This window comes from Abrus precatorius, unplaced genomic scaffold (assembly GCF_003935025.1).
Source record: "Abrus precatorius isolate BTA unplaced genomic scaffold, Abrus_2018 Scaffold7, whole genome shotgun sequence".
Classification (NCBI taxonomy): Eukaryota; Viridiplantae; Streptophyta; class Magnoliopsida; order Fabales; family Fabaceae; genus Abrus; species Abrus precatorius.
This window is the reverse complement of record NW_020874417.1, coordinates 33,308,264-33,334,861: the sequence shown is the minus strand read 5'-3', so window position 1 is coordinate 33,334,861 and position 26,598 is coordinate 33,308,264. Positions and strand designations below refer to the sequence as shown.

General features: G+C 31.4%; 4 protein-coding genes across 5 annotated transcripts; 3 read left to right on the top strand and 1 right to left on the bottom strand.

Annotated features, from left to right (window-relative positions):
• Window positions 1-3,562: 3,562 nt before the first annotated feature.
• Window positions 3,563-7,252, top strand: LOC113871832 (protein tesmin/TSO1-like CXC 2). The gene is made up of 9 exons (XM_027508929.1): window positions 3,563-3,613; window positions 3,996-4,156; window positions 4,274-5,146; window positions 5,244-5,318; window positions 6,058-6,238; window positions 6,319-6,414; window positions 6,494-6,557; window positions 6,717-6,864; window positions 6,949-7,252. The coding sequence occupies exons 1-9, from the start codon at window positions 3,563-3,565 to the stop codon at window positions 7,250-7,252; spliced, it is 1,953 nt and encodes a 650-aa protein (XP_027364730.1).
• Window positions 7,253-14,052: 6,800 nt separating this feature from the next.
• Window positions 14,053-21,201, top strand: LOC113873673 (protein NETWORKED 1A-like). The gene is made up of 5 exons (XM_027511916.1): window positions 14,053-14,327; window positions 14,847-14,926; window positions 15,058-15,306; window positions 15,529-19,703; window positions 19,811-21,201. The coding sequence occupies exons 3-5, from the start codon at window positions 15,204-15,206 to the stop codon at window positions 20,981-20,983; spliced, it is 5,451 nt and encodes a 1,816-aa protein (XP_027367717.1). The 5' UTR covers window positions 14,053-14,327; window positions 14,847-14,926; window positions 15,058-15,203; the 3' UTR covers window positions 20,984-21,201.
• On the top strand, window positions 20,869-24,397 carry LOC113873677 (uncharacterized N-acetyltransferase p20-like). The gene has a single exon (XM_027511921.1). The coding sequence runs from the start codon at window positions 22,190-22,192 to the stop codon at window positions 22,787-22,789; it is 600 nt and encodes a 199-aa protein (XP_027367722.1). The 5' UTR covers window positions 20,869-22,189; the 3' UTR covers window positions 22,790-24,397.
• On the bottom strand, window positions 23,475-25,221 carry LOC113873676 (40S ribosomal protein S3a-like). 2 transcript variants are annotated; one of them, XM_027511919.1, is made up of 6 exons: window positions 24,982-25,221; window positions 24,791-24,896; window positions 24,494-24,631; window positions 24,217-24,402; window positions 23,857-24,057; window positions 23,475-23,740 (listed from the first exon to the last, which is right to left on the bottom strand). In XM_027511919.1, the coding sequence occupies exons 1-6, from the start codon at window positions 25,038-25,040 to the stop codon at window positions 23,645-23,647; spliced, it is 786 nt and encodes a 261-aa protein (XP_027367720.1). In that variant the 5' UTR covers window positions 25,041-25,221; the 3' UTR covers window positions 23,475-23,644. The 2 variants fall into 2 exon arrangements, with proteins under 2 accessions (XP_027367720.1, XP_027367721.1); XM_027511920.1 differs by having other exon boundaries at window positions 23,478-23,740; window positions 24,548-24,631; window positions 24,982-25,210.
• Window positions 25,222-26,598: the final 1,377 nt, after the last annotated feature.

Genomic DNA, 26,598 nt, shown 5'->3' with positions numbered 1-26,598 from the left:
TAGAAAAATACAGTGTGTTTAGTTAAAAATAGAAAGAAGAAAAGGCGATGAAAGAGACATGAGATTATAAATGCACAAAACTCAACGCCTAACAAAATAATCTTTACCAGGAAGGAAAACAATCTAGTGCTATCGTTTGCCTTTTTTATAAAGGAAAATAATTGTTTTAAATGACAGATTTTTAACCAGCATGCTAATTTGAGCAAAACATTTCAATAAAAATAAAATATATAAAATATAATAAAAATATTAATTTTGAAGTAAATTATTTATTTTAAATATTTAAAAATTAAATATAAATACTTAAAATTAAGATGACTAAAATTATACATACATTAAAGTATAATTAAACTAAAATTAAAATGAAAAACATAATTTTGTAATTTAATAATAATAATATAATGGTTCATTCAAACCTTTTATTAATTAACTTCAATAAAAATAATCTTATTCACCAAATTTTCTTAAAATATATATACATACTATGTAGCACATTTTACGGAACAAAATAAATATAAATAAATTCTTTTTACCGTGAGAATGTGAAAGGAAAATTAAACCATTAAATTTTATCTTAAATGATTATAATTAAAATATAAAAATTATGTTACATTTTAAAATGATTATGTAGTTTTAATTAACATTTAATGTTGACTGTCATATACAATTGTTCGGTAAATATTTATTATTCTTATATACATATACGTAAACATATTGGCACTGGATACATTCCGTTGTTAAACACCATAATAAAATTAAATATTTAGACGTTATTCAATTAAAACTAAAACTAATTATATATTTATTTTTATATTTTTATAGATAGTTTTCTTAAAATATTAAAAATAATAAATGAACAAAATTATATGTTCAATAAAAATATTTTATTTCTTTTATAATTGATGAAAAATGTTCGCTCATATAACTTAATGCATAATTTTATAAGCTAAAAATTTAAAGTGTTAATTATTAATCAGTATAATTTGTTTGATTGACTTAATTCAATTGGGAAAAAATAATGTACCAATCACTGATCAATTAAATAAATGTACAACAATGAAATATTAAAATATTTTCGTATCCAATGACACATTGAAAATTAAAAAATTACAAATGCTTATAACATAAATACAGAACATTAATATAGTTAAAAACAATAAAGATTTCGCGGTACATTTTCAAAATGTTTATTAATTAGATTCATGAAAGTGAATCATATTCAGTAAATATTTTTAAATTCATATGTAATTTCTTACCAAAAAACATTTAAAAATTAATTATTATAATATTTTAAAATATTATGTGTCAACGCTTGAATATCTTTAAATGGAAAGATATCTATGTGTTACATAAGTATTTTTAAAGTTAATAAAATTTATATAAAAATAAATTACAGAATAATATATTTTTATTTTAATAATATTTTTCTATTGTCTTAAAAAAACAATAAATTAAATATTCAAATTTAATATATTATCAATATATTTCTTTTTACATCTTCAACCAATTAAAATATAAGATATATATATTTTTTAAATTAATTGTCATAAAATTAATTATTTTTATTGATACAAGAGATCTTGACCGAATGTCAATGTAAAAATAATTTTTCTTGTTAACACATTTTAATTTATATATATATATATATATATATATATATATATATATATATATATATATAGTTAGAGTCGCGCGTTAAAGCAAAAACCTCTCAATGAAAAATATCAATGACATACACTCTCACACTCCTTTGTCTATACTATTCATTGTTGAGTAAAATTTATGTTAGACACAATAAATAAAAATTAACAGGTACAAAAATCATATGTAACGAGCTTCGTTAAATTATAAATATATTAACTATACAATACCAATACATAATGTTATTTTTTTGAAATATATTTAATGTAATAATATGATTTTAAAAGATGATTATATGTAGAAAAAACATTATATTGCTGATGTGATTGTAAAAATGTTGGATTTTCCTAGTAATTAAAGTGGCAACTTTTGTAATTCAATTTGTCCAAGTTCGAACATACATTAACTCTAAGCAGATGAGAAAGATGCTTCTCTAATCCATTGGTACCTTAAGGAATTAGAAAATTGAATACAGAAGGAGACAGAGTATCTTGGAAAGTTCATTAATTAGCAATGTGGCACGAAGAAAAGGGAAGAACTCGAATAACACATGGGTTCACAAATGCCACCTTCCACAGAGAACTGTTACGTTTTAGTTCCGACATTTCCTATGTTAAACTGGCTTTTCCTTTTGGCCACTTGTTAGTTTTCAGGAGCATCGAATGGCATGATCTCATAACAGAATTTTAAAAACAAAGGGTAGTTTTCTGTTTTGAAAATACTAATCAAACATACCTAAAGACCTTTGTTTGAGAAGGAAAAGCCACGTGCATCTATTCAGCTATTTCTAGCACGTTTCAAAACAGACATCTTTAGAAAAGAGTTCTTAAGCCTTATTATCAATAAACAAATCATCCATGCATTGCTAACCTTGAAACTTTATCATTTCTTCTTCGTACTCAACATATATCAATCTATAACGAGTAATTCCCCCTCGTTAATCAGTGTTTAGCGAGAAACATAAAAAATGAATTTTTTTTAGAAAATAATTAACTTCCAATGTAAACTTTAACTATGGCAGCGTTTAAGTTATATGTAAGATTCACCATATATTTATTATTTAATAAACCAGGCATAGCCGAGTGTACAGTTGTACTATATGTACGTTTTATGGTCTTGATTAATATTTACGATGATCGAACAAAACATTTAAGAGTTTGGAAGGGGAATGCTTCGCTTTATTAATCCACTTTAAGAAAACAATTTGATCCAATCTAAACTTAATTTGTCTGTGTGATATGTATATTTCTATATATAAAATTAACTCGTTACTCTTATACAACTGTATATTTATAAATTTGCATATTTAATTATTTTTCATAATTTTACTTTTAAACTTACATAACAATATTAATAATAATAAATGAACATAGACACGAGCAATTGATTTTTCGCAAATGAAGTAGTTAAATATTATCTTTTAAAATATATTCAAAATAATTTCTAGAAAAGGCTGAAAATAAATTAATTTTTTAAATAGTTTTAATCAAATAAATATAACTTATGAGCAATAATTTATGTAGGAAAAATAATTTTATTTCAAAACAACTATAGATAAACGAATCGAAAATTCAAAAATAACTGTTGAAATATTTTAAATTAAATTAAAAAATATTTTAATCTTTTGTGGTAAGCTTGTTACCCAAAATTGATTAACTTAGATAAAATAAAACGACGAGATAAGCTTAGATAAAATAAAACGACGAGATACGCTTTATCTCGGAGCTTTGATAATATTAATTATCAAGAAAATAGAATTAGCAAACTACAAAAAAGTAGGGGTGCGGATAAACAGAAATCAGCTTCTCCCGCCTCTGCACACACTGAATAAAAAGGCCCTGCAGAAACACAAAACACAAAACTCCTTATTTTCATAGAGAGATCGAGGTATAGTTGACGATTTCTCTCTCGCTCTCCGCAAATGGAAACGCCAGAAAGGAACAAGATCAATGCTGATACTTCCCAACCTGAGGTTTTCCTTCTTTCTCTGTTTCACTCCTTACTTCTTTTCTATCTTTCTTTGCATGTGCTATCATCACTGTTCTTTTTCTTTTTTAAAGTCAAGTTCAAGTGATGGAAGAACCCGTTCTTTTACTTTTTCTGGTCACAATTGATGTTTTTTTTCATACCTTGTTTCCGTCAAAAATTTTATATACTTGCAATCAAATTCGGAATTTTCTGATACCTTGTGTCATCAGGTTTGTTAACCAATTATTTTGTATATCATTTTCTGAATTGCGTTTTTTTTTTTTTAGCTTGATGGAAAATTAAATGAACTTTCATGACGTGTATGCATAAAATTTTGTTTTACTTCACCCATTTTGATCATATTTTGTATTCTTGGTGACATGCAGGATTCTCCAGTATTTAACTATATGAATACTCTATCTCCTGTAAAGCCCATTAAGTCTGTTTATTTTACTCAGCCATTCAACTCACTCAGCTTTCCGTCCCCTCCACCGGTTTTCACCTCACCCCATGCCAACTGTCCCACGGAATCCGGATTCCTTAGGAGGTAACCGTAAAACCTTCTTTTCCTGTTTAGTATTCTTGATGATTGTGGGTGATATTTGTCTATATAAAATTATAGATGTTTTAGTGGCATGTTTTTTATAACTATCAATTTTTGTAGGCATGACCTTTTGGACACATCCACACTTAATGTTTCGTCTGAAGATGTAAATATTATCTCTTTACGTGATGAGGTTGTTGCAGTTTCAACTCATGCATGTTATGACACAGTTGAGATGCAGGAAAATACTGATCAACAGATTTCCGTTGGAGATGGCTTAATTGAGCCATCTAATGGAAACCCAGAATTCTTACTCAAGCTTCCACAAGCCTTAAAATATAATTCTGGGACCACTGGGTATGATCCTCTACTTTGTAGTGATGAGGCTAACTCTGTGTTGGAATTACCTCGCAAGCCAGCACCAGATTTTGCTTATGTTTCAGAAGGCTCTGAAAAAGATTCGGTTAAGGAGGAAATCCATATTCCAAGCATATGCCACAGTGAGGCAAAAAAGAAAGGCCCAGATTGTGATTGCGAAAGTTTTGTGACTGGAACCTCTAATCTGTTAATGTTTGGTTCTTCGATACATTTTAGCAATATAACGAATTTGTTACAAAAACCTTCCACCAATCGTGGTCATGGAAAGCACATTATTAATCCAATTGCTTCTGGTTCAGAACATGAAACTGAAGGCTGTTCTTCTAAATCAATAGCAGCCTCAGATACATCTCAGGAACAGGACAATCTTGCCAATGATGCTTTGATGACTAGCAATTCAAGTGAGAAAACGGGTGAAAACCAATTCACATGTGCAAGCCAATTCGTTTTGCTGCTCTCTGCAAGCCAAGAACAGAAACTATCAACGGTACCTGCTTCAGTGGAAAGAGATTTGGAGTCATCAAAGAATGTCATTCAGCCTGCTGAAGATTTTATCCCATCAGTAGTTCACATGGCTGATGAAGATTTCCAGCAGAATAACCAAAAAAAGAAAAGGTGAGTACAGTTGTTATCCATTCTGCCTGATAATCTTCATCCCAATATATTTTAGCTTTTCCTTCCTTCATTGTCCTGATACCAAAGCTGAATGCAGGCGCAAGTTGGAACCAGCTGGGGAAATGAAGTCTTGCAAGGGGTGTTCTTGCAAGAAATCGAAGTGTTTGAAGCTGTAAGTTTAAAGAAATTCTCTCTCATTTTCTGAGTTGGCATTCTATCCCATGTTGTGATGACCATCATTTATATAGGGCTTGTTTGATTGGGTTTTAGTTTTTCGTTTTTTTTATTAAAAATCTGTTTTGTAAAACAATTTTAGTGAATAGTTTTTAAAAATTAAGAAAAGATTTGCTTGGCAAAACAATTTCAAAGAACAATTTGTTTGATCTGGTTTTGTGAAAGGAGAGAAAATAATTACAGATGACATCTTAGTCAATATGATTTAGAAATATCTTCTTTTGAATGGAAAATGTACTTTTAAAAAATGTTCATCATGGAAGGATAGTTTTGCTGTAACCTTCTGTTTATGCTGGTACTAGTATGATTTTCCTTTGCGAACTCCAATGTGATAGGTTTAAATTTTAAATCAAGTTTGATCTCAGGATATTCTCATATAATGTTATTTGGCAACTATCCTTCAACTAGTCCCCTCCACTAAAAAAACTTTGAATACTATTGCAGCCAGGTTTTGTATTCTCTAAATTTTCAAATTATTTGCACCAAGTAAATTGGTCAAGCTACCTTTGTTTTGTTGGTCTTGCTTATGGGATACATGAATCTTTCCAATTTCTTTTAGCTTTGTGCGTCAATATGTTCTCACAAATTTTTGTGGCATGAAAGCTTGTGTAGAAATCGGGCTTCAATATCTTTCAAATTAGTCTCTTCTTTTTTAACTTTTAGTTTTTTTTTTCCAGTTACTGTGCGTGCTTTTCTCATGGTGTCTTCTGCACAGAATCTTGTTCATGTAAAGACTGCATTAACAAGCCTATTAACGCTGATATTGTTGCTCAAACTCGCGAGCAGATTAAGTCTCGAGACGCACCTGCATTTTCTCCTAAAATTTCAAGAAATTCAGACTCGGTACCTGAAATCGGGGTCAGAACATAAAACTTAATCTAATTTTTCACGTTCAAATTTAAACCACATTTTATTCTAAATTATTTTTTTTCTTCTAGGGTGACCCTCACAAAACTACAGTTTCAGCACGACACAAAAAAGGATGTAATTGCAAGAAATCAAGATGCCAACAGAAATATTGTGAATGTTTTCAGGTTTCTCCGCTGTCATATCTTGTATGCCTCAATTGTCAGTTTTAACTTGAATTACAAAAGTGGTTGTTTTCTTTCGAAGGGAAATGTTGGTTGCTCCTCAAAGTGTAGATGTGAAGGGTGCAAGAACTTATATGGTAGAAGAGGTAAGTCTCTCTTTTATGTTGCATTGATTGGGTTTGGTCATGGCCAATCAAAACCATCAACTTTGCTCTTTAAATTCCTGATCTCTCTATATTTCTCTTCTGAAAATTGTTTGCTGTTAGAGGTAATACTTTTTACGACAATTTCTTTTTCATGTTCAGTTTCTTCTCCTGGAAAAGCTGAGCCTGATGAAGAAACAGAAGCATGTGAAAAGGGTTTAGTGAAAAAAGCTTCACAGAAAACTGGAATTAGGAATATTGATGACCATCCAGATAGTGTTTTTACTACAACACCGTCAGGGCTTTCCAGGTTTGATATATATGCTGCATATTTGTCAGCTGAGATGATAAAATTTATGTCCCTTATTGATGGTGGTTCATTTTTATGTGACAGACCTCCCTTTCCATCAGAGGGTATGCAACCAAGATCTGTTGCTACCATGACAGCTTCAGGATTTGTTGGCAGCCAAATGCTTGGGATATCAGATGTTCCACAGTCTCAACCTAAGTTTGAAAATTCTAGTCAAACTGATCCAGAGGATGAGTCTGCTCTCACTTGCATCAAAATTTCTTCTTCAAATGCCAAGAGGATCTCCTCTCAAAATGGTGACTTTGAATCATCTCCTACTTGCAGCTGTGGGAGGAAGTTGACATTTCCAAGCGGCCCTCCATTTTCTTTTCTTGCCCCTCCCCGTTAGAATGAAGATATTTTTGATAGTTAACAAGTACTTGTTTGTTTCTCATTTATTTTTTAATTTTTAAAATTATATTTTAAAAATCAGTTCTTAAGAAGAAAATAAAAATAAAATTTATGTTAAATGATTTTTTAAAAAAAGAAAAAATATTTTCAAAAATAAAAACAAACAAGCATTTAGCTTTCACCGTCTCTCTTTCCTTTTAAACAAGTTTTTAGTTTGTTGCAATAATAGCTAGTTATGGGCTTAGTTGGGACTGTATAAGGTTGAACTTTGTTTTACTTTCATAATAATATATAACTTTTCTTAATTTGCATAAATTTTGATTTTTTATTACTTAGAGAAATCACTTAAGATTAATTACCTTGGTTAGTCATAGTGGAGTTTTCTTTTTTATTGCAGATTTATTTGTTCTATGAAGTAAATGTGGGTGGTGGTGTTGAATTGAATAATTCTTATTGGTAAGTGGTAATACTTACTCTTATGGTAAGTAAAATAATTAGTTTAGTTTTCAAAATTTGTGAAAGATGGCATAAAAAAAACGAAGTGAAAGTGACAAGTTTGCATCATTTAATCTGAAATATTCACGATAGATCAAAATTCTCAAAAATAAAGTCAATCAAAGTATTTTTTGAATTTAATCGCTTGATTATTACCTAAGAATTCTTTTGAGTAACTGCAAATCACTTTTAATTGCCTCTCTGATCAACTACTTTTAAATGTTTAAATTCAACTTTAAGTATTACATTTAATAAAATTCATAAAAATTATGATAAAAATATATTAATATTTTTAACAAGTATTTTTTGAAATACTGGTTACATTAATCATACTTAACTTACGGTATTTTTTTTCTTTTTTTTAAAGTTTGAATGTGGGTGTTTAGGTGTTTAGGAATTTATTTGAGTTTATCAAACTAGCTATAATTTTTAATTTATTTTAACAAGTTTTTATATATATCAAAATTATTTTTTAATTTATATCAACAAACTTCACGCTCAAATAATTTCTCATCCAATAAAAACTATTAAATAAACATTTCATTAAATTATTTATTCAAACATGTCATTACATAACGTTAGTTCTTCGTATACTTTTGAAAATTTGAAACTACTTCACAAAATAAATATTTCTTTATTTTATATTTTAGTAATCACACAAATACTTTATATAAATATATATATATATATATATATATATGGAATAAAATCTATTGACACCAAATTTTAACTAAATAAATTAAATAATATAACAGTTAAAAAGGTACCTTTTTTTAATTTATTTTTTTACATACTATTGATTAATTTTATACCAACTTTTTTTTTCCCGCAAACAGACATGTTTTTCTCTCGTTTTGTGACAGGTTTTATAAGTATTTGTCTTGAATCAAATTAACATTTTTCCTTTGTAAATAACTATTTTTCAATCAACATTAAATATAATAAGATATTTATAAATATATATTTAATAACATCACTTTAATTCAAAAAATTTTAATCATTTTCAAAGTTAAAACTTTCAATAATATACATTTCTATACCTTGATTAATATATTTTTTTCATTACTATAAACGTCAAAGCCATTACGGCTAAATTGAATAAGATTTCAACTCAATTTTCCCTAAATCTAAATCTCTAAAATAGCAATAAAATAAAATAAAAATTTCAAGCTACAGCCAATGATCTGTATCACCAATAGAAAACAGAAAATAGTAAATTATTAACACTTGAGGTCGTGATGAAAAGAGATGGAAATCTTGAGTCCCTTTACTGTATATGCCATGCATTTTATAATGCATGACCCAATATGTTAGCATCATTCCTCCCAACATCCCCCTCAAATCTTTTCCCTTTCCTTGAACTTTTAGCACGATACCATGCTGAATTGACGAATTAGATTTTTCAGTTTATGGCAAACTTTTCAGAATCTTTGAGGGAGGGATGGGGTGCCACATCTTGCACAGCTAGTAAGAAACGAAAAAACAATATGATTCGCCATCTTTTATGAAATAGCTTGGAATGGGACCATTATTGCGTGACTTTTCCATAAGGCCTTTCTGGGTTTCAAAGACAATATATATATGGTTGGTGGGGGGTTGTGCTAGCTGTAGCTGGTACAGCAAGTGTGAATTAAGAGAGGTAGATATATGAATTTTTCCTCTAGAGAATCAACGTCAACATACATTATATTATGTGTGTGTGGACGAATTTATATACGTCTCATTCACCTTTTTTCACAAACCAATAATGTTAGAGAGAGGTGGAGGAAGATCACATCATGTGGGTCGGTGATATACAACCTCAGCAGCAAGTGCTATCTTAAAAGAATGGTTGGTTTGTTTGCAAGTACATCAAAAGAAAGAAAGAAGGGAAGTTACAGTGCTGGGATAAATTTTGTCTTAGATATGAACTTTCTGCGAAGCCCATAGTTGGGTATAGACAATCAAAAAGAGTTATAATTTGGGAAGATTTTTGAATACTTGAATGAATGAAAGTAATGTAAACTGTTTGTCCATGTTTTGGAAGGAAAATGAGTCGAAAGAGAGTCCTTAAAATAAGGGGTAAGTGCGTATTAAATTGAGAGTATGAAATAATATAAAAAGTCATGAAATCGTTAACATTTTAAATAAAATTTTACTTTAGAATATTTCAATTGAAAAAATTGACTAGTTTTTTATTTGAATGTTTATGTGAAAATTTTAAAAAAAACTTATTTTAGAGTTAAAAACAAAATAATTTAACAAATTAACACATAACATTCATTTATTTAATATTTTTTATTTAAATCACAAATATTGTCTATTTTTTTATCATTTTGAAGTTTAACTATTTCTATTCTATTAACAAAATTTACACTTAAAATAATATATTTAGCTAAAGTAATTTTTTATCAGTTAATTTATATGTTTGATAATTTTTTTATTTTTAAATAAAAGTTTATTATTATTACACTCCTTTAAATATATTTATTCTTATTCTTTAAATTTATAGCATAATACAAATTTCACTCTTTAATGATTTTACTCATTTTTTAATAAATCTCAAGTACTTGTGAAGCGTATTTCACATAATTTGTTACTCACCCAAAAATCTAAAAAGTGATTTATAACAATACCTACTTGAGTGGCACAAAAGGTGGGTCCCTCACTGATGCTTGGTTGGAATAAAAACGCCAATTGAAGGCCCGCTTATATCATATGTGCATGTGCTCAACGTTGCATTAACGCCGTTGTAGACGACAAATGGGGAACCGTTAGCAGAACATCACATGCCAAAGCCCAATCTTTGACTGCTCTTTTCCTCCCTATTTTTTATATATCTATAAAATGGATAAAATATTAAACAATAATAAAGATTAATTGATAAAATATTATTTTAGTGATAAGTTTTAAATATTATATTATGTTTAATATTGATAGAACAAAATTTGAAATGATTATTCAAAATTATAATATTACATAACCTTTCTATCAATGTGTTTTCTTAAAAAATTGTTTGCTTCAAATGTTTATAATGAAAGTAAGAAGATATATAATATCGTAATCGTAAAATTAGATGATTGAGTTTATTTTTCTTCACTCACAATTAACTTTCTCCTATTTTCTATAATTTATCATATTCATCTATAAAAACAGAATAAACAATACGAAGAGATACTAAAAAAACTCTAACAAAAAGTTTAAAAGTACAAAATATATATAGTTATATTTATAAATTATAATTTTATCATTAAAAATAATTGTAAATAAATAAATAAATAACAAATTAAGTGAAAACCTGAACAGCATTTCTTGTTTACTGGCCAAACAGATAGTAAAAGTAAGGAAAGGAGGAAAAGTATTGACATATGAAAAGTTATGATTTACGCCTTTCTTTTATAACTTAGTTTTGACTGTAATAAATTTCATTTTTTTTTATCACAATTGAAATTAATTTGATTACAATATACACTAACGTAGTTAATTTTATACCTTATAATTACAAAATAAGACGATTGAATTAAAATTATTTGATAAATACAGTTAAAATGGGTTAAATGTTTAAAAATGATACATAATTATTAATTAAGTGGAAAATATTAAACTTTAAAGATAAAAAAATTAATTTATTAATAAATAATTTTTCAAAATTAAAAATTATTTTAAGTAGTTTTGTAAAAGTTACAAATTTACTTTGTTTTGAGTGTGTTTAATAATGCAAGTTTGTAGTTTATTGACTTTATCATTAAATTAATTAACACAGTTGTTTGATAAATAAAAAAATTTACAGCTTATAAAAAATTACTTAAAGTAACTTCTTATTTTTAAAACTTATCTACTAGTAATTATTTATCATTCTTATTTTTACTTCAAAAACAAATGAGAATTTTTTTAAATTTTTATCATCTAAATGATTTGTTGATGTTGATTAATTAGTTAATTAATTAAAATAACTGAGAATAAAATAAATAAAATTGATTTCTAATATTATATTAATTATTATATATTTTTCAGTCAGTTAACATATTTTAACTAATTATACAATAGTCATGTTAAATAACTCTAATTCAATTCAGTAACAATACAAGTATAAGTTTTCAGTTAAATTTATAAATTGTAAATTCTCAAAAATTGGCTTATTTTATAGAATAAAATTATTGTGTTCTTTAAAAAATTTTATTAGTAATTAGGAATAGTAAACTACAAGCTTATGACATCAAAGACACTCAATATCTGTCCTTATTTAATTTTTAAACGACAGAAATTTACTAGAAACTCTTAAAGAAAAATCATCCTGATTTAACCAATGTTTTATTTATTTTTGTTTAGTATGGGGTAAAATGTAGTTTTCTAATTGTAATAATGATCTTAACTTGTGCTAAATCTCAATTGCATTTTGAGGGCAAGGTTGGGCATCTCCCCTCAAAGTGACCCACCACCAAAACTATATTCTTTAAGACACCTCTTTCTAACCAAACACCTTTTCTATCATCTTGCGTCATCAAGTTCAATATTACTAATATGGGGAAGGATCCCACCATGAATGATACACAATCAGAAATATATTTTATCACATAATAAACAATAAAAACAACATGAATTATTTTTATCTAAAAAAACTGTATAATAAAGTTAGATTAGTATAATTTTAACTCTAATTAGAGAACAACACCAACATTATGGATGATACTGTACTTGATTTTTGTCATTAATCTTATCTAAAAAATAAATCAAGTTATGTACTTAAAATTCTTTAAAAAAAATAATTGAGAAGACTTTTAAAAAAAGTGAGAATCATAAATCTATTTTAATTTTGAAGAATACTAGCAGTATATATTATTTTAAATATATTCTTTGACATATTTGTGTGATTGATTATTTTAAAAAGTCAAAATATTTATCTTTTGAATTTACTTTTTAAAAAAATTATCTTTATATTTAAAAAACTAACTAATCATGAAAGTTGTGCTAAAGGAATATATTTAACAGACTGTTATATAATATTTTTTAACTTAAACAAATTTAATTTGTTCATTTTATTTTCTTATAAGTAATTATTAAAAATTTATCTAAACTGTGTCCAGAATATTGTGTATAATGTATACTTGAAGACAAATATTAGATTTGTGTTATGTTTAATACTGTCTAAGTTTTGAAAACAAGTCTCCGCATATCTCCTAAACTTTGAAATTGAATGTTTAATATTATACTACTCTTCGTATTAACTCAATCATTTTCTCTCTGAATGTGACATAATATGTGCATGATGAAAAGGAATAGATATATAAAGATACCTTTTTAATTAAATTACAAATTTGATATTTGATGTGATATGCTCTTTATTTTTCTCACAGTAGCTTCCCATATTGTCGGTTTTGTAGAAAGTTTATGCGAGAGGAAAAAGATGGCCACGAATCCTAGTCCAACACAGCTGGGGGAGGGGGGAGACTTTAATAATATCATTAATCAAATTAAATACGCATATATCAGTAATCAGATTATAATCTTATAAAATTAATATTTGCTTTACTTTTTAAACGCTGTCATTGATGATTAATATAACTGTTATTCCAGCGTTTTTAATCCTTTTGTCATCTTCAAAGGAACGTCATTGACTGAGAAAAAGTGTTTTCTAGCTGAAAAAAATAAATAAATTTAAATTTAACTGTAAGATAAATCTTGAAAAATTCGAGAGATTATATTTAATTCAAGGTTTTAGAACAATTGTACTAAAAAAATAAGCGATCGAAAACTCAGTGTAAAATTGGTTAAAAGCTCAGGAAGATTTTATTTTACGAAAAAAATAAAAAAGAAGAAAATCGATCACTGCTCTTAATAATGCAAAACATATAAAATGAATCATATAATAAAATATTTACAACAATCGAGGGAGGGGAATTCACAGCAAGAAAAGAAGCGAGAAACACGGGTAAGGAAAAAACCAAAGGGTATATTAGTCATTTTGCGTACCTAATTAGTAAACTTAAATATTGACAATAACGATGAAAGACAGCGAAAAACCTGAAGAATACGTTTTCGATCCGTAAATAATCTAATTAACTGAGACATAATAATAGTATTTTAATGCATAATCCCATCATCACTGGGGTTGAGTGCATTGAGTTTGGATGGCATATGCACTTATTATTTCAACAATTCTAAGTCTAAAACGTACTAATAATCTTCTCAAAACAAGAGAAATTATCAAAAGCACAAAACTAGTAACCTCTCTTTTTTCCCCCCACGCTCTGAAAAGCTTGTCCTTTTTACAGTTAACGAGTCACTGAGTGTCAGAACCAGCATAGCATGCCCAGAATATAATGCCAAGGACCCATCTCCTAGAGAGAGAAAACTGTGACTTTGAGCCTTACAGGTAGAGAGAGAAAATGGGGTAAGGTGTTCTGTTATCATTATCTCTGCTGCATATGAGGTACCCTTTGCCGGATTCATTGTTTTTGGGGGTGTGGCTGATGCAAAATAGAATAAAGTTTGGATCTTTTTGCTGGTTTCTTCATGCCCATTTGCTCAGTTCGATGATTTGGTGTCTCATTTGACTGGTTGGTAGACGTGGCGGAGCTGATCAGTGTTTGGTTCACTTTGTAAGTTCTTGATCTCGTAGCTAATTGAAGTTTCCATTTTTGCTGAGCATATCCAGTGTTTTTCTCATGACATGACTCACGAGCCATGCCTTTTCTTCCTTTTGATGTCACTATGTCTTGCTTTTTCCGTGCCTGTAGCCTTTTGTCACACACACACACACACACTTCTCTCTCTTCTCTTTAGTTCCATCATGTTCTATACAAATTTGATCAATGACCATTTTCCAATTTGCATGGTTCTACAAATGCTAGTGGCAGAGATTTCTTCTGCTGATTAACTTGGTAGTTTTTGGTCATTTGGTGCGTGTGATTTCTTCAGGATCTCTTGGTTTTTGCTATTTCTATCCAAAAAATAAAAAAGTAGAAGAATGAGATAGTTGTTTAATATATGTTCTTGGATTTTGGGAATCCAGTTCTACAATATGATTTTACCGTTCACTTTTTTTTTCTTTTTTTTGGGTGGGGGGGGTGTATATTTCATTCTGGTTTTTATTTATTTTTTTATTTGTTTTTTGACAGTTGTCCTGATTTTGAATTGTGGAGCTTCTGGAATAAGTTCCATATGCAATAAGATACTTGAGTTGTACCCAATTGAGCAGGTAACACAACATCCATGTTGAAAGAGTGTCAACTTTCATACAGATTTAAGCCACAAGAGTAAAGTTTGACTTCATGAATCTGAGTTATTCTTATTAATTAAATTACATTATACGCATTTATTTGATGTCAGGTAAAAAAGGAGGAGAAACAGACTAAAGAGTCTCAAATTAAACCAACATTGGTGGTGGAAATTTATAGGCTGATAGTCTGGCCTGGATCCAATATCAGGCTTTGGCCAAATCAAATCCAGCTTTGCTATTGTTCTTTGCTGGAGTTATGGCGACCTTGTTACACTCTGAGTCCAGGCGCTTATATTCTTGGTGGTGGGACAGTCACATTAGCCCAAAAAATTCAAAATGGCTTCAGGAAAATCTTACAGGTTGGTCTTTTTCCTCTACATCTTCAATGTCTACTGTTGTGCTAGATGAATCTGGATAAATTGCTTGGTGCATACATTTCATTTTGTTGTGCTCACTAACTTGTGGCTCATTTTCTTAAGCCTTGGTCATCAAAATACATTCATTTACAGTAACAAAATTCATAAAAATCCATGGCCCAGTAACCTTTAAGTGACATTATTAAGTGTTTCTATTTTATACAGACATGGATGCCAAGGTAAAAGCAATGATCAAGCTTATTGAAGAGGATGCAGACTCATTTGCAAGGAGGGCAGAGATGTACTATAAGAAACGACCAGAACTCATGAAGTTAGTTGAGGAGTTCTACCGAGCATATCGTGCATTAGCTGAGAGATATGATCATGCAACGGTGGAGCTACGCCAGGCCCATAAAACCATGGCAGAAGCATTTCCCAACCAAGAACATTACTTGCTGAGTGATGATTCACCAAGCAGTTCTTCAGGCCGTGAAGCTGAACCACACACCCCAGAAATGCCACATCCAATCCGTGCATTGCTGGAGTCAGTTGACCTACAGAAAGATGCATTTGGGTTTTCTTCAATCCAAAATAATTTAAAAAGGAATGGAGGGAGTTTAGAAGGATCTGACAACAGTCTAAGCCAAAAGGGACTAAAGCAGCTGAATGAGATTTTTGGGTTCTCTCAGTTATCAGCTGAAAAACAGAATGTGAAGTCCCAGAACCTTTCTGAGTCTGAGCATGCAGGGAGAGAAGAAAGTGAAGTTCAAACCTTAAGGAAAGCTCTGGCAGATATACAGTCTGACAAGGATTCTATCTATCTTCAGTATCAGAAGAGTTTGGAGAAGTTGTCTGAAATGGAAAAAGAGCTTAATAAAGCACAAAAAGATGCTGGAGGCCTTGATGAACGAGCAAGCAAAGCTGAAATTGAAATCAAAATATTGAAGGAAGCCCTAGCAGAGCTTAAATCTGAGAAGGATGCTGGTTTGGTTCAGTACAACCTATGTCTGAAAAGGATAACTAGCTTGGAGGGTATGATATCTCTGGCCCAGCTGGATGCAAAGGGAAATGATGAGAGGGCTTCTAAAGCTGAAACTGAAGCTAAAAATCTTAAGCAAGAACTTGCTACGTTAGAGGCTGAGAAGGATGCTGGTCTTCTTCAATATAAACAATGTCTTGAAAAAATCTCTGTTCTGGAGGCCAAGATTACCCTTGCTGAGGAGAATTCCAGGATGCTAAATGAGCAAATTGAAAAATCAGAGCTGGAAGTTAAATCACTAAGGAAAAATCTTGCTGAACTGAGTGAAGAGAAAGAAGCTGTAGCTGTCCAGTACAAGCTGTGCTTGCAGAAAATATCTACATTGGAGAGTGAAATTTTGCAAGCCCAAGAAATGTCTGAACGGTTGAATAGAGAAATTGAGATTGGTGCTGAAAAACTGAAGATTGCTGAAAAACATTGTGATATATTGGAGAAATCAAATCGATCTCTTCAGCTAGAGGCTGATGATCTATTGCAGAAGATTTCTATGAAAGATCAAAAGCTTCTAGAGAAGCATACTGAGTTAGAGAGATTGCAGACACTGATGCATGAGGAACATTCTCGTTTTCTTCAAATTGAATCTACTCTCCATACTCTGCAGAAGTCGTACTCTCAATCGCAAGAGGAGCAAAGATCTCTTGCTTTGGAGCTTAAACACGGCCTTCAGCTGTTGGAGGATTTAGAGCTTTCCAAACATGGTTTTAAGGAAGAAATGCAACAGATTGTGGAAGAAAACAGGACTTTGCATGAACTTAACTTCTCTTCCACTTGGTCATTAAAAAATCAGCAAATGGAAATCTCCAAGTTGAAGGAGATCAAAGAGAAACTTGAATGGGAGTTTGCTGTTAAAGTTGATGAAAGTAATTTCCTCCAACAAGAATCATGTCAAATAAAGGATGAAATCCAGGATTTGAATAATAGATATCAGGCCATACTGGAAGAACTAGGCTCTGTAGGTTTGAATCCTAAATCTTTTGCAGCATCTGTGAAGGATTTACAGAAGGAGAAGTCAATCCTAAAAGAGGTGTGCAAAATGGAGAAAGATGAAAAAGAAGCTCTCCTTGAAAAATCTAGAGATATGGATAAGCTATTGAGTGAAAATGCCTTTATGAAATCTTCCCTGTCAAGTTTGAATGATGAGCTGGATGGATTAAGGGATACAGTGAAGAAATTTCAAGAGTCCTGCCGTGTCTTGCAGGAAGAAAAATCCATTCTTGTTGCTGAAAAATCAGCTTTGCTTTTACAGTTACAAATTATCACTGAAAGTATGCAGAAACTATTGGAAAAGAATACCTTGCTGGAGAAATCCCTTTCTGATTCAAAAATCGATCTTGAAGGTTTACGGGCTAAATCAAGTAGCTTGGAAGAATTTTGCAATTTGCTAAATAATGAGAAGCACAATCTTCTGAATGAAAGAAGCATCCTGGTAGCTCAATTGGAGAGTGTTGAAGCAAAACTAGGTAACCTGGAAAAAAGGTTTACAAAATTAGAAGAAAAATATTCTGATATGGAGAGAGACGAAGAAAGCAGAGTCATTCAAGTAGAAGAACTTCGTGGTTTGCTTTTGGCACAAAAAGAAAAGCATACTAATCATAAACATTCAAGTGAAGCCCGAATGACAAATTTGGAGAATCTTATTTTTCGGCTACAGGAAGAACGACGATTGGGGAAAATTGAATTTGAAGAAGAACTTGATAAGGCTGTAAATGCTCAAGTTGAGATGTTTATTTTGCAAAAATGTATTGAAGACTTGGAGCAGAAGAACATGGGTTTATTAATTGAATGTCAAAAACATATTGAGGCATCAAAATTTTCTGATAAAGTTATCTCTGAGTTGGAGAGTGAAAACCTTATGCAACAGATGGAGCTAGAGTTCCTTTTAGATGAAATTAGAAAGTATAAAATGGGGATTCTTCAAGTGTTTGGGGCTCTTCAGGTTGATCCAAATGGAGGGCATGAGAAAGGGATCAAGCAAGAGGAAATGCCTATATTGCATATTTTGAATAATATTGAGGGACTGAAAGGTTCTCTTGTGAAAACCCAAGAAGAGAAGCAGCAGCTACTTGTGGAGAATTCTGTCCTACTAACTATACTTTTGCAACAAGAATCTGAGGGAGAAGAACTGGAGTCAAAGACAAGGATCCTAGAGCAAGAGTTTCAAATCACAAGAGAGGAGCATGCAATGCTGCAGAAGGTTAAGCTTGAACTTCTGGAGATTAACAGGCAACTGAGATCTGAAGTGACCAAGGGAGAAGAAAAGGAGAATGCATTACAGTCCAAATTGGAAGCTCTTCATGAGGAGTTGGTAGATTTGCAAAGAACTAGTCTAGTGTTTCAGGAAGAAAATTGTAAGCTAGTTGAGGAGAAAAACTCACTACTTGAGAGTGTTTTGGACCTCAAAGATGCAAAGATTGCTGCTGAACAAGAGAATGGTTTAATTCTGCATGAGGCACTGACTCTAAAAAACCTTAGCTTGGTTTATGAAAGCTTTTTAACTGAAAAGGTCTTGGAACAAAAAGCACTTGCTGAACATCTCAGCAATCTTCACTGCACAAACAGTGACCTCAAACAGGAGCTTGGTCTGTTAAGGAAGAAGTTTGAGTTGAAAGAAGCCGAGAATGTTTCTCTGAAGGAGTCAGTTAAGACTATGGACAATGATCTGCAGGAAGCCAAAAATGTAAATGACCATTTAAGTTATCAAATTGAAAATTCAGAGCATCTTCTTGTGAAGAAGAAAGCAGAACTGTTAGAAATGGAGGAAAGGCTAAAGGCTGCAGAAATGTTGAATGCAGAGTTTTGCAGAAATATTGAGAAATTGAAGATGGAACAGCAACAATCAAGACTGGTCAACGAAAATCTTGAGAAGCAAATTCTTGAACTATCAGAAGGTTGCCTGAATCACAAAAAAGAAATTGAAATCCTTAATGAAGCAAATAGAAGTTTACTGTCTGAGATGAGATCATTACGTCAGGAAGTTGAACAACAGAAGGATAGAGAAAAAACATTGAGCTCAGAGCTGCTGGATAAAACAAATGAATTTCAACTTTGGGAGGCTGAGGCTGCTACGTTCTATTTTGATCTTCAGATTTCATCCATTAGTGAAGCATTGTTGGAAAAAAAGGTTAATGAACTTACTGGAGTTTGCATGAAACTTGAAGGTGAAAGTTCTGCAAAAAGCTTGGAGATTAAGCAGATGACACAGAGAGTCAGCTTACTGGAAAGTGAAGTTGGAGGACTGAAGGGGCAGTTATCTGCATATACTCCAGTCATCAGTTCTTTGAAAGAGGATTTTACTTCTTTAGAGCACACTGTCCTTCGTCGAACAAATACAATGTCTGTTGTATGCAATCAAGAGCAAAAGGTAGTGTTCTATTTTGATTTATCACCCTGTACTGTTTTCTGTTATTTTTTCTCATTTGCTGTTGACGTAATTCTACTTATCCATTTTTATCCTGAATGTTTGTCCAGGATGAAGTGCTTGAAACTGGTCTCCAAGAAAATAGCTATCAAAGTTTAACTGAAAATAAAGGTATTTTAATACCAGATGGGGTTTCCGATTTGCTAAGCATGAAGGCAAGGATTAGAGCAGTTGAAAAGTCAATGGTGGAAGAAATTGAGAGGCTTGTCAAGGAAGAAAATCTAATCACTAAAGCTAATCCAAGAGGTCTGGCAAAGGTGCATAATGTGGAAGTTTCCCCATATATAGAGAATGACAAAAGAAAAGTACAGAATGTAATCAAGGATGAGAGCACAGGTGATCTCAACTCTTGGAGAACAAAATTTGAAAATGGGTCATTGATGAAAGATATTCCACTTGATCACATCTCAGACAATCCAGCCTCTAAGAGTAGCAGGAGAGAGAATAGCGGGACTGATGATCAGATGCTTGAATTATGGGAAACTGCTGAGCAGGACTGCTGTGATAGTTCAATGGTCAGTGAGGCAATGAAACAAAGTTCTGTTCCAACTGACGATGTTATGGCATCCCATCAGTCAGATAACTCGGGTAAATTCCAAAATACCTCTTCAGAATTGAATGTAGAAAAGGAATTGGGTGTTGACAGGCTTCAGTTGTCAAGAAGCATAAAAGAAAGAACTCAAGATGGCAAGAGGAGAAAGATATTGGAGAGGCTTGCTTCAGATTCTCAGAAATTAACCATTCTTAAAACAACCGTGCATGATTTGAAAATGAAAATGGAGACAAAGAAGAGAAGCAAGAAGGGAGATGACACTGATGAATATGAAACAGTTAAAAGACAAATAGAAGAAGTTGAGGGAGCTGTTGTGAAATTAGTAGATACTAATGATCAACTGACAAAAGATCTGGAAGAGAGTGCCCCGTCTTTGAACAGGGAGACTTCAGTTGAGTTGGAAAAGAATCGACACGCCCTGAGAAAAAGAGTGACAGAGCAGGCACGGAAAGGTTCTGAACAGATAGGACGATTGCAGTTTGAGGTGCAGAACATCCAATATGTTTTGCTGAAAATGGCTGATGAAAAGAAGAGCAAAGGGAAGAACAGATTCTCTGGAAAAACAGTGATCTTGCTGAGGGACTTCATTCATGGTGGGAAGAAAAGTAGCAAAAGGCGCAACAAAACAGGTTTTTGTGGATGCTCAAGGCCTTCAACTAATGAGGATTAAGTGAGAAAATCTAGAGTCATTTTGTTGTAAGTACTTGGGATGTGTCTAATCTAGCATATCAATTTTTAATTTTAGCTGCAAAAAATGCTGTTAGGCTTAGGCCTTATCTGATCATAGTAACTTATTTCAGATGTCTATGTTTTAGCTTGCAAAAAGACTTGTGCTTAATACGACATTTTAGCTAAGAAGTTGCGATGTCATGTTTGACGCTGTTTAAGCTATGAAAGCATGGAGCAAATACTCTATCATGAACTTCGTTCACAAAAAAAAATAAGATGGGGCATTATCAATTAGGACTCATACCGATTCTATCATATCGCTCCAATGTTTGCAAATGGAGGCACGTGTTTAAAAATTGGAAATATTTCGAAGAGCTGTGTTGCATGAACTTTGTTTCATTGGCTCAATTATTTCGAAGCAAACCATATTTGTAAAATCGCGTGTTGTGCTCTTTCCATTCACTGGAGGAAATATATTCCAAGAATCATTATTAAGAATAATCTCATACTAAAGCATGTTGAGAGAAAGATATAAAGTATATAATTAATAAGCATCGTTCTACAAATTTTGACGGGGCTCCACCTATTTCTCGTTTGTGTTTTCAGTTTTGATCTATTGTTAATTGAACATAGTAAGTTTTTTAAATATTGATTATGCTTTCATATGTTTAAAGTTATAAATATTTTTTAATAAAAAATTACTATTTTTATATATAAAATTTAATCACTAAGTTAAAAATTAACAAGATTGTATTATTATTATTATTATTATTATTATTTCTCAACGTTGAAATAAGAATATTCAGATTAAATTTTTAAAAATAACTTATAATTGACTTTTTTTTAAGACAGCTCTTTAAATGCAATTATTTCCTAAAACTCAAATAAATAAAAACTTACACCTAAACTTGTGAATACTAATAAAAATTGACCCACATGATTTAAAGATTTGTCAGTTTTTAGTGCTTTCAAAATTAATAATTCTTCATGCAATCAAATTAGAAAACCTGTCTATTCATAGTCAACCATGCCGGCTAGCAACTTATTCATAGTCAACCATGCCGGCTAGCAACTTAAAATAACCTAGTACATAGTTTTCTTGGTCTCCACGCAAATCCTTCATATAGTGGTTTCTTCAGCACATAATAAGTAGGGCTGCTTCCCTAGCAACAAGGTCTACCTAGTTGGTCACATAATCAAGCCTTGGATGCAGCCAAACCAAGCAGTACCCATGATGGAGGGAGATGCTATTTGTTCCACAACAAATGCCCCAGAAGAGGATGTTGATTTGAACCAAATATCTCTTCGACCCATAGATCTTTCTGATCTTGATGATGTCATGTTGTGGTCCACTGATGATAAAGTGGCCAAGTATTGCACTTGGGAACCTCACACTAGCAAAGAGGATGGAATTAACTTCATCCAAAACATAGCCAGCAAATCCCTATGGTTTAGAGCAATTTGCCTTCATAATCGTGCAATTGGGTGTATTGATTTGTTGTCAAGTTCGGGACAGCGTAGATGCAGGGACAAATCCGCTGAACTTGGCTATGCTTTAGGCTCCAGATACTGGGGTAAAGGGATTGCCACACAGGTTGTGAAACAAGTGGTTAAAGCCGCATTTAGCTATTTCCCACACTTGGAGAGGCTTGAAGCTCTAGTTGATGTGGAAAACGTGGGTTCTCAGAGGGTGCTGGAGAAGGCTGGTTTTCAAAGAGAGGGAATTCTCCGGAAATATGTGTTTGTTAAAGGAAAAAGTAGAGATATGGTCATGTTCAGTTTTCTTTCAAATGGTGCTCAATTTTGATTTGTTTATTTTGAACCATGGCAATTGTAGTGATGTGTCATTTGGAATGTGTAAGATTGTATGTTTGAATTGAAGCTACAACCGTCCCAACATCAATGTTAGTTTGCACGCTTCGCCTACAATCTTGTAGCTGACTTACGACAAATCGTATTTTGTAACGATGATACCAAATGTTTAATCAAAGAAATATTATCACACAAACAATAAATCAAAATCAAATTTTCATCTTTCAGAATAAAACTCATGCAATTTTCGACTAAACACGATAAATGAATCGTTCATCACCATCACTATTATGAATATGATTTAAAATTTATAAGGACTCCAGAATTCGTGTAAACCCCACTCATTGCATAAATTCAATAAATTTAATCTATGTTAAAGCGTATAGTTAACATGTAAGACCTATAAGCCCAACAAGAAAAAAACGATAACATCCTTAAATTATTTGAATGTCTTCTTAAATTTTGAAGTATAATGCTAAAATATCAAAATTACTCGCTAAATCATGAAACCATAACGTTACAAGCAATTCACAAGAAAACTTGAATTTTGGGTCTACTATACACACTAAACTCCTAGAATAGGAACTTGAAATGCACGAAACAACTAACATGTCGGCATTGTGGCAGGAAATACATTACAAAAAACACGTAAATATCGTAATAAGCATGCAAACCTGATAGTTCTGAAAAAAATCGATATATATATATTGCGAGCCAAAAAATGTGTACTGATTGTCACAACAAAACTGATTCACTGGGCTACACAGAAACATAGTACTTAAATTTAATTTTCAGTAATAACATAAGTAAGCAGGAAACCTATCACAAACTAAATTACATTATCACTAAATCAAGCTCCAACAATTTCAGTGGTTCCCTCTGCCATTGTTTCATCAACAGGTCTGTCTACCTTCGTACCAACATCTTCTGCGTAATCCCCATGAACCTACAAGAGGATCATACAGCAAAGGAATTAAACCAATGCACCGACCAAGTTATAAACACATGCATATGAAAGCAGCTTTTGGCATTTTCAAGCTAAAACAGCATTTAAAAAGTTACCTCCATCAGTTTCCCAAGATCAAACTTTGGAGCTTTAAGGATCTTGACTTTCCGAACAAACACATTCTGAAGAGGGTAAATACTTGATGTTGCCTTCTCGATCTCTTTTCCAATAATCTCAGGAATGAACTTGCGGACCAACTCCTTTAAATCACAGGAAGTTGCCTGGTTGGTCATAATCTCCCGCATCTTCCTACGAATCTGAAAGGGAAAGACATAATATTATTTACTAATATGCAATATTATAGAACATGGCATACTCCTTAATTCAAACCCACTATTTTCTTGTTATTTACCAGCACTTTATACAGAGAATGATAGCAAACGGCACATGCATCTAGGAAAAATTAGTGTATGTACCTGTCTAATCTGGCTAGATTGAGCATAACAGGTTCGCTTCACTTGGTTAGATCTTCTCTTGGTAAATCCAATGCAGAACAACCTCAATGTGTAATTATCGGTTGTCTTCACATCCACATGAGCTTCAATTAGAGTTTGCCATTTTCTCACCAATGACCTCAGCTTGTCAGTTGTGAAATCCATTCCCTGGAAATTAAAAGAAAACAAAATCAAATTGGTACGAATAATAATACAGGGCAACATTACAATCCAAAGAAGCTTCAGACACCTATCATACCCAGAAATTTGTGAGAACATTTTTTCCCTGAACATCTTCCGCCCTCAACCTAACCTTCCTGAATGCATGTTCCTCGTCCCCTTGAAGATCAGCCAAGGAAATCTCAAACACTCGATGTTTGAGTCCTTCCGAAGCAATCTGTTATTCAAAACAAGTACAGTCCATTTAACACAAATTTCACATTTTTAAGGGACATACAAGTGACCCACAATATAAAGCAAACACATTTTCATTCAAATGGAAATTCCAAGTACACAGTTGAATATTGAAAAGGAAAAAAGGGAGAGAAAACAATACCTTAGTACCCTGAGTACGAGTGACGAGGGTCTTGCCAACATTTTTGACCTGGAATACTGAAGGAGCCTTTATGTCATACCAATCCTTCTTCGCAAAGGGATCAGCTCTGGACATTCATACACAAAATTGAATCTCAATATTAAGAATACAAAAACATAAAAAAAAGTTGATAAAAATCGGGGAACACTGACGCTTTCTTCTTGCCACCCTTCTTGCCTTTGGAGATGCGCTTGTTCTTACCAACGGCCATTGCTCACTGCTTGCAGATAACACCAGTTGAGGGTGACGGCAAAGACTACAGCAGCAATAGCAACTGAAATTCCAAAACCCTAACCTCCTATATGCCTCTCTCTATTCTTATCTTCAACTCTGTTCGGTTGCCGCGCAACAACGTTCTAGGGTTTTTCTGAAACCAACATTACATGGGCTCCACTTTCGAATTGGGCTTTTTAAGATTAGTAGCCTTCGCGATGGTTTCTATTTCAAAATTTTAAAAATTAGGTTATATACGGGGAGAAATCATATCCAGTTATAAAGGTAAACAAATCTTTATTTCAATTTTTACATTTTGAGTTTTGTTAAGTGGCTTTACCCCCCCACTTAAACTGTAAAGATTTAATTATAAAAATTAAGGTTAATAAAAAATATTAGTCATAAAATATAGTGAAAATAAAATTTTGTGAAGCAATAAATAAAAATATAAATAATACCATTGTACATGTAGATTTAGATAAATAAATAAAAAATTTAGTTTTAGAAAATAGATTTAGAATACTAAATCAGTTACATAAATATAACTAATCAAAAAACTAATTTAACATAAATTTAGATTTTTAAAATCAGTTTAACATTAGTTATAAATTAAACATAAAATTAATTTTTTATCTAACTCTAATTTTACACGATAGACGAAAATATTTTATAAGCTACAAAGTATATCTCGTATAAAATATTATGGATGCTCTCGTTCAAATAAACTTATCATTTATAATAGTTTAGGGTTTAGAGAAAATATTATACATGTATTTTATACATGTGGTAGTAATTTATCTAATATTTTAAAAATTAAAAAATATTTATATATTTTAAAATAAAATAATAATTTTATTATCTAATAATATAAAAATAGTAATAATAATAATAATTGAGAATAAAATTAAAAAAAATACCTTCTAATACTTACATATTGAAAGCGTTGGGTAGAATTGTAATTTTAAACGTGGCTACTAAGAACAGCAACTCCCGAACAAAAAGCATTTAGTATGTAAAAAATTTGATTTGACTAAATCAACTCCAGTTTAATTTGTACAATCAAATTTAGCTTCAAAAGAGAAACACATCCCTCCAAAGAAGCATATAAGATGAAAAAGGATAAAGAGTCCAATTTGAAAAGCTTCAAAATTTAGGAGATGAAATAAATTAAGAAATTTTTATGAAATGAAAAAACAAGCTCAAGGAAAAAGGTTATATGTATGAAATGCAACGTTATAAATCGGCAAAAAGTTTAAAAGATTAAATATTAGCTAGTTCTAGGCTTGATCTTATAGAAGTTATACCAATCTAACTAGCCAGCCTTGACCATCAAGAGATATTACAAATAACTTTCAAAAAATACCTATTTTAGTGTAGGGAAATGGTCTAAAGTCAAGATTAGAGAAAGTTAGGAGTGGGGCCAGAATGTAAAGAAGGCCAAAAGGTGAGAAAATGTTCACATCTTTTGACATAATGCTTTGTTTGTCAAGCCTATACCCATTTGCATTTGCTATAATCATGGTTGGTAAAAATGCTAAAAAGCGAATATCATAGGC

Bases quoted from the DNA above. Each gene is read 5' to 3' on its own strand.
- LOC113871832 (XM_027508929.1), top strand. From the start codon at position 3,563: ATGGAAACGCCAGAAAGGAACAAGATCAATGCTGATACTTCCCAACCT. The intron at 5,319-6,057 runs GTAAGTTTAAAG...TTTTTTTTCCAG, and splicing joins AAATCGAAGTGTTTGAAGCT to TTACTGTGCGTGCTTTTCTC. The intron at 6,865-6,948 runs GTTTGATATATA...TTTATGTGACAG, and splicing joins ACACCGTCAGGGCTTTCCAG to ACCTCCCTTTCCATCAGAGG.
- LOC113873673 (XM_027511916.1), top strand. From the start codon at position 15,204: ATGGCGACCTTGTTACACTCTGAGTCCAGGCGCTTATATTCTTGGTGG. The intron at 15,307-15,528 runs GTTGGTCTTTTT...TATTTTATACAG, and splicing joins GCTTCAGGAAAATCTTACAG to ACATGGATGCCAAGGTAAAA. The intron at 19,704-19,810 runs GTAGTGTTCTAT...ATGTTTGTCCAG, and splicing joins TATGCAATCAAGAGCAAAAG to GATGAAGTGCTTGAAACTGG.
- LOC113873677 (XM_027511921.1), top strand. From the start codon at position 22,190: ATGCAGCCAAACCAAGCAGTACCCATGATGGAGGGAGATGCTATTTGT.
- LOC113873676 (XM_027511919.1), bottom strand. From the start codon at position 25,040: ATGGCCGTTGGTAAGAACAAGCGCATCTCCAAAGGCAAGAAGGGTGGC. The intron at 24,058-24,216 runs GTACATACACTA...TTTCCCTTTCAG, and splicing joins AATCTAGCCAGATTAGACAG to ATTCGTAGGAAGATGCGGGA. The intron at 23,741-23,856 runs GTAACTTTTTAA...ATCCTCTTGTAG, and splicing joins ATCTTGGGAAACTGATGGAG to GTTCATGGGGATTACGCAGA.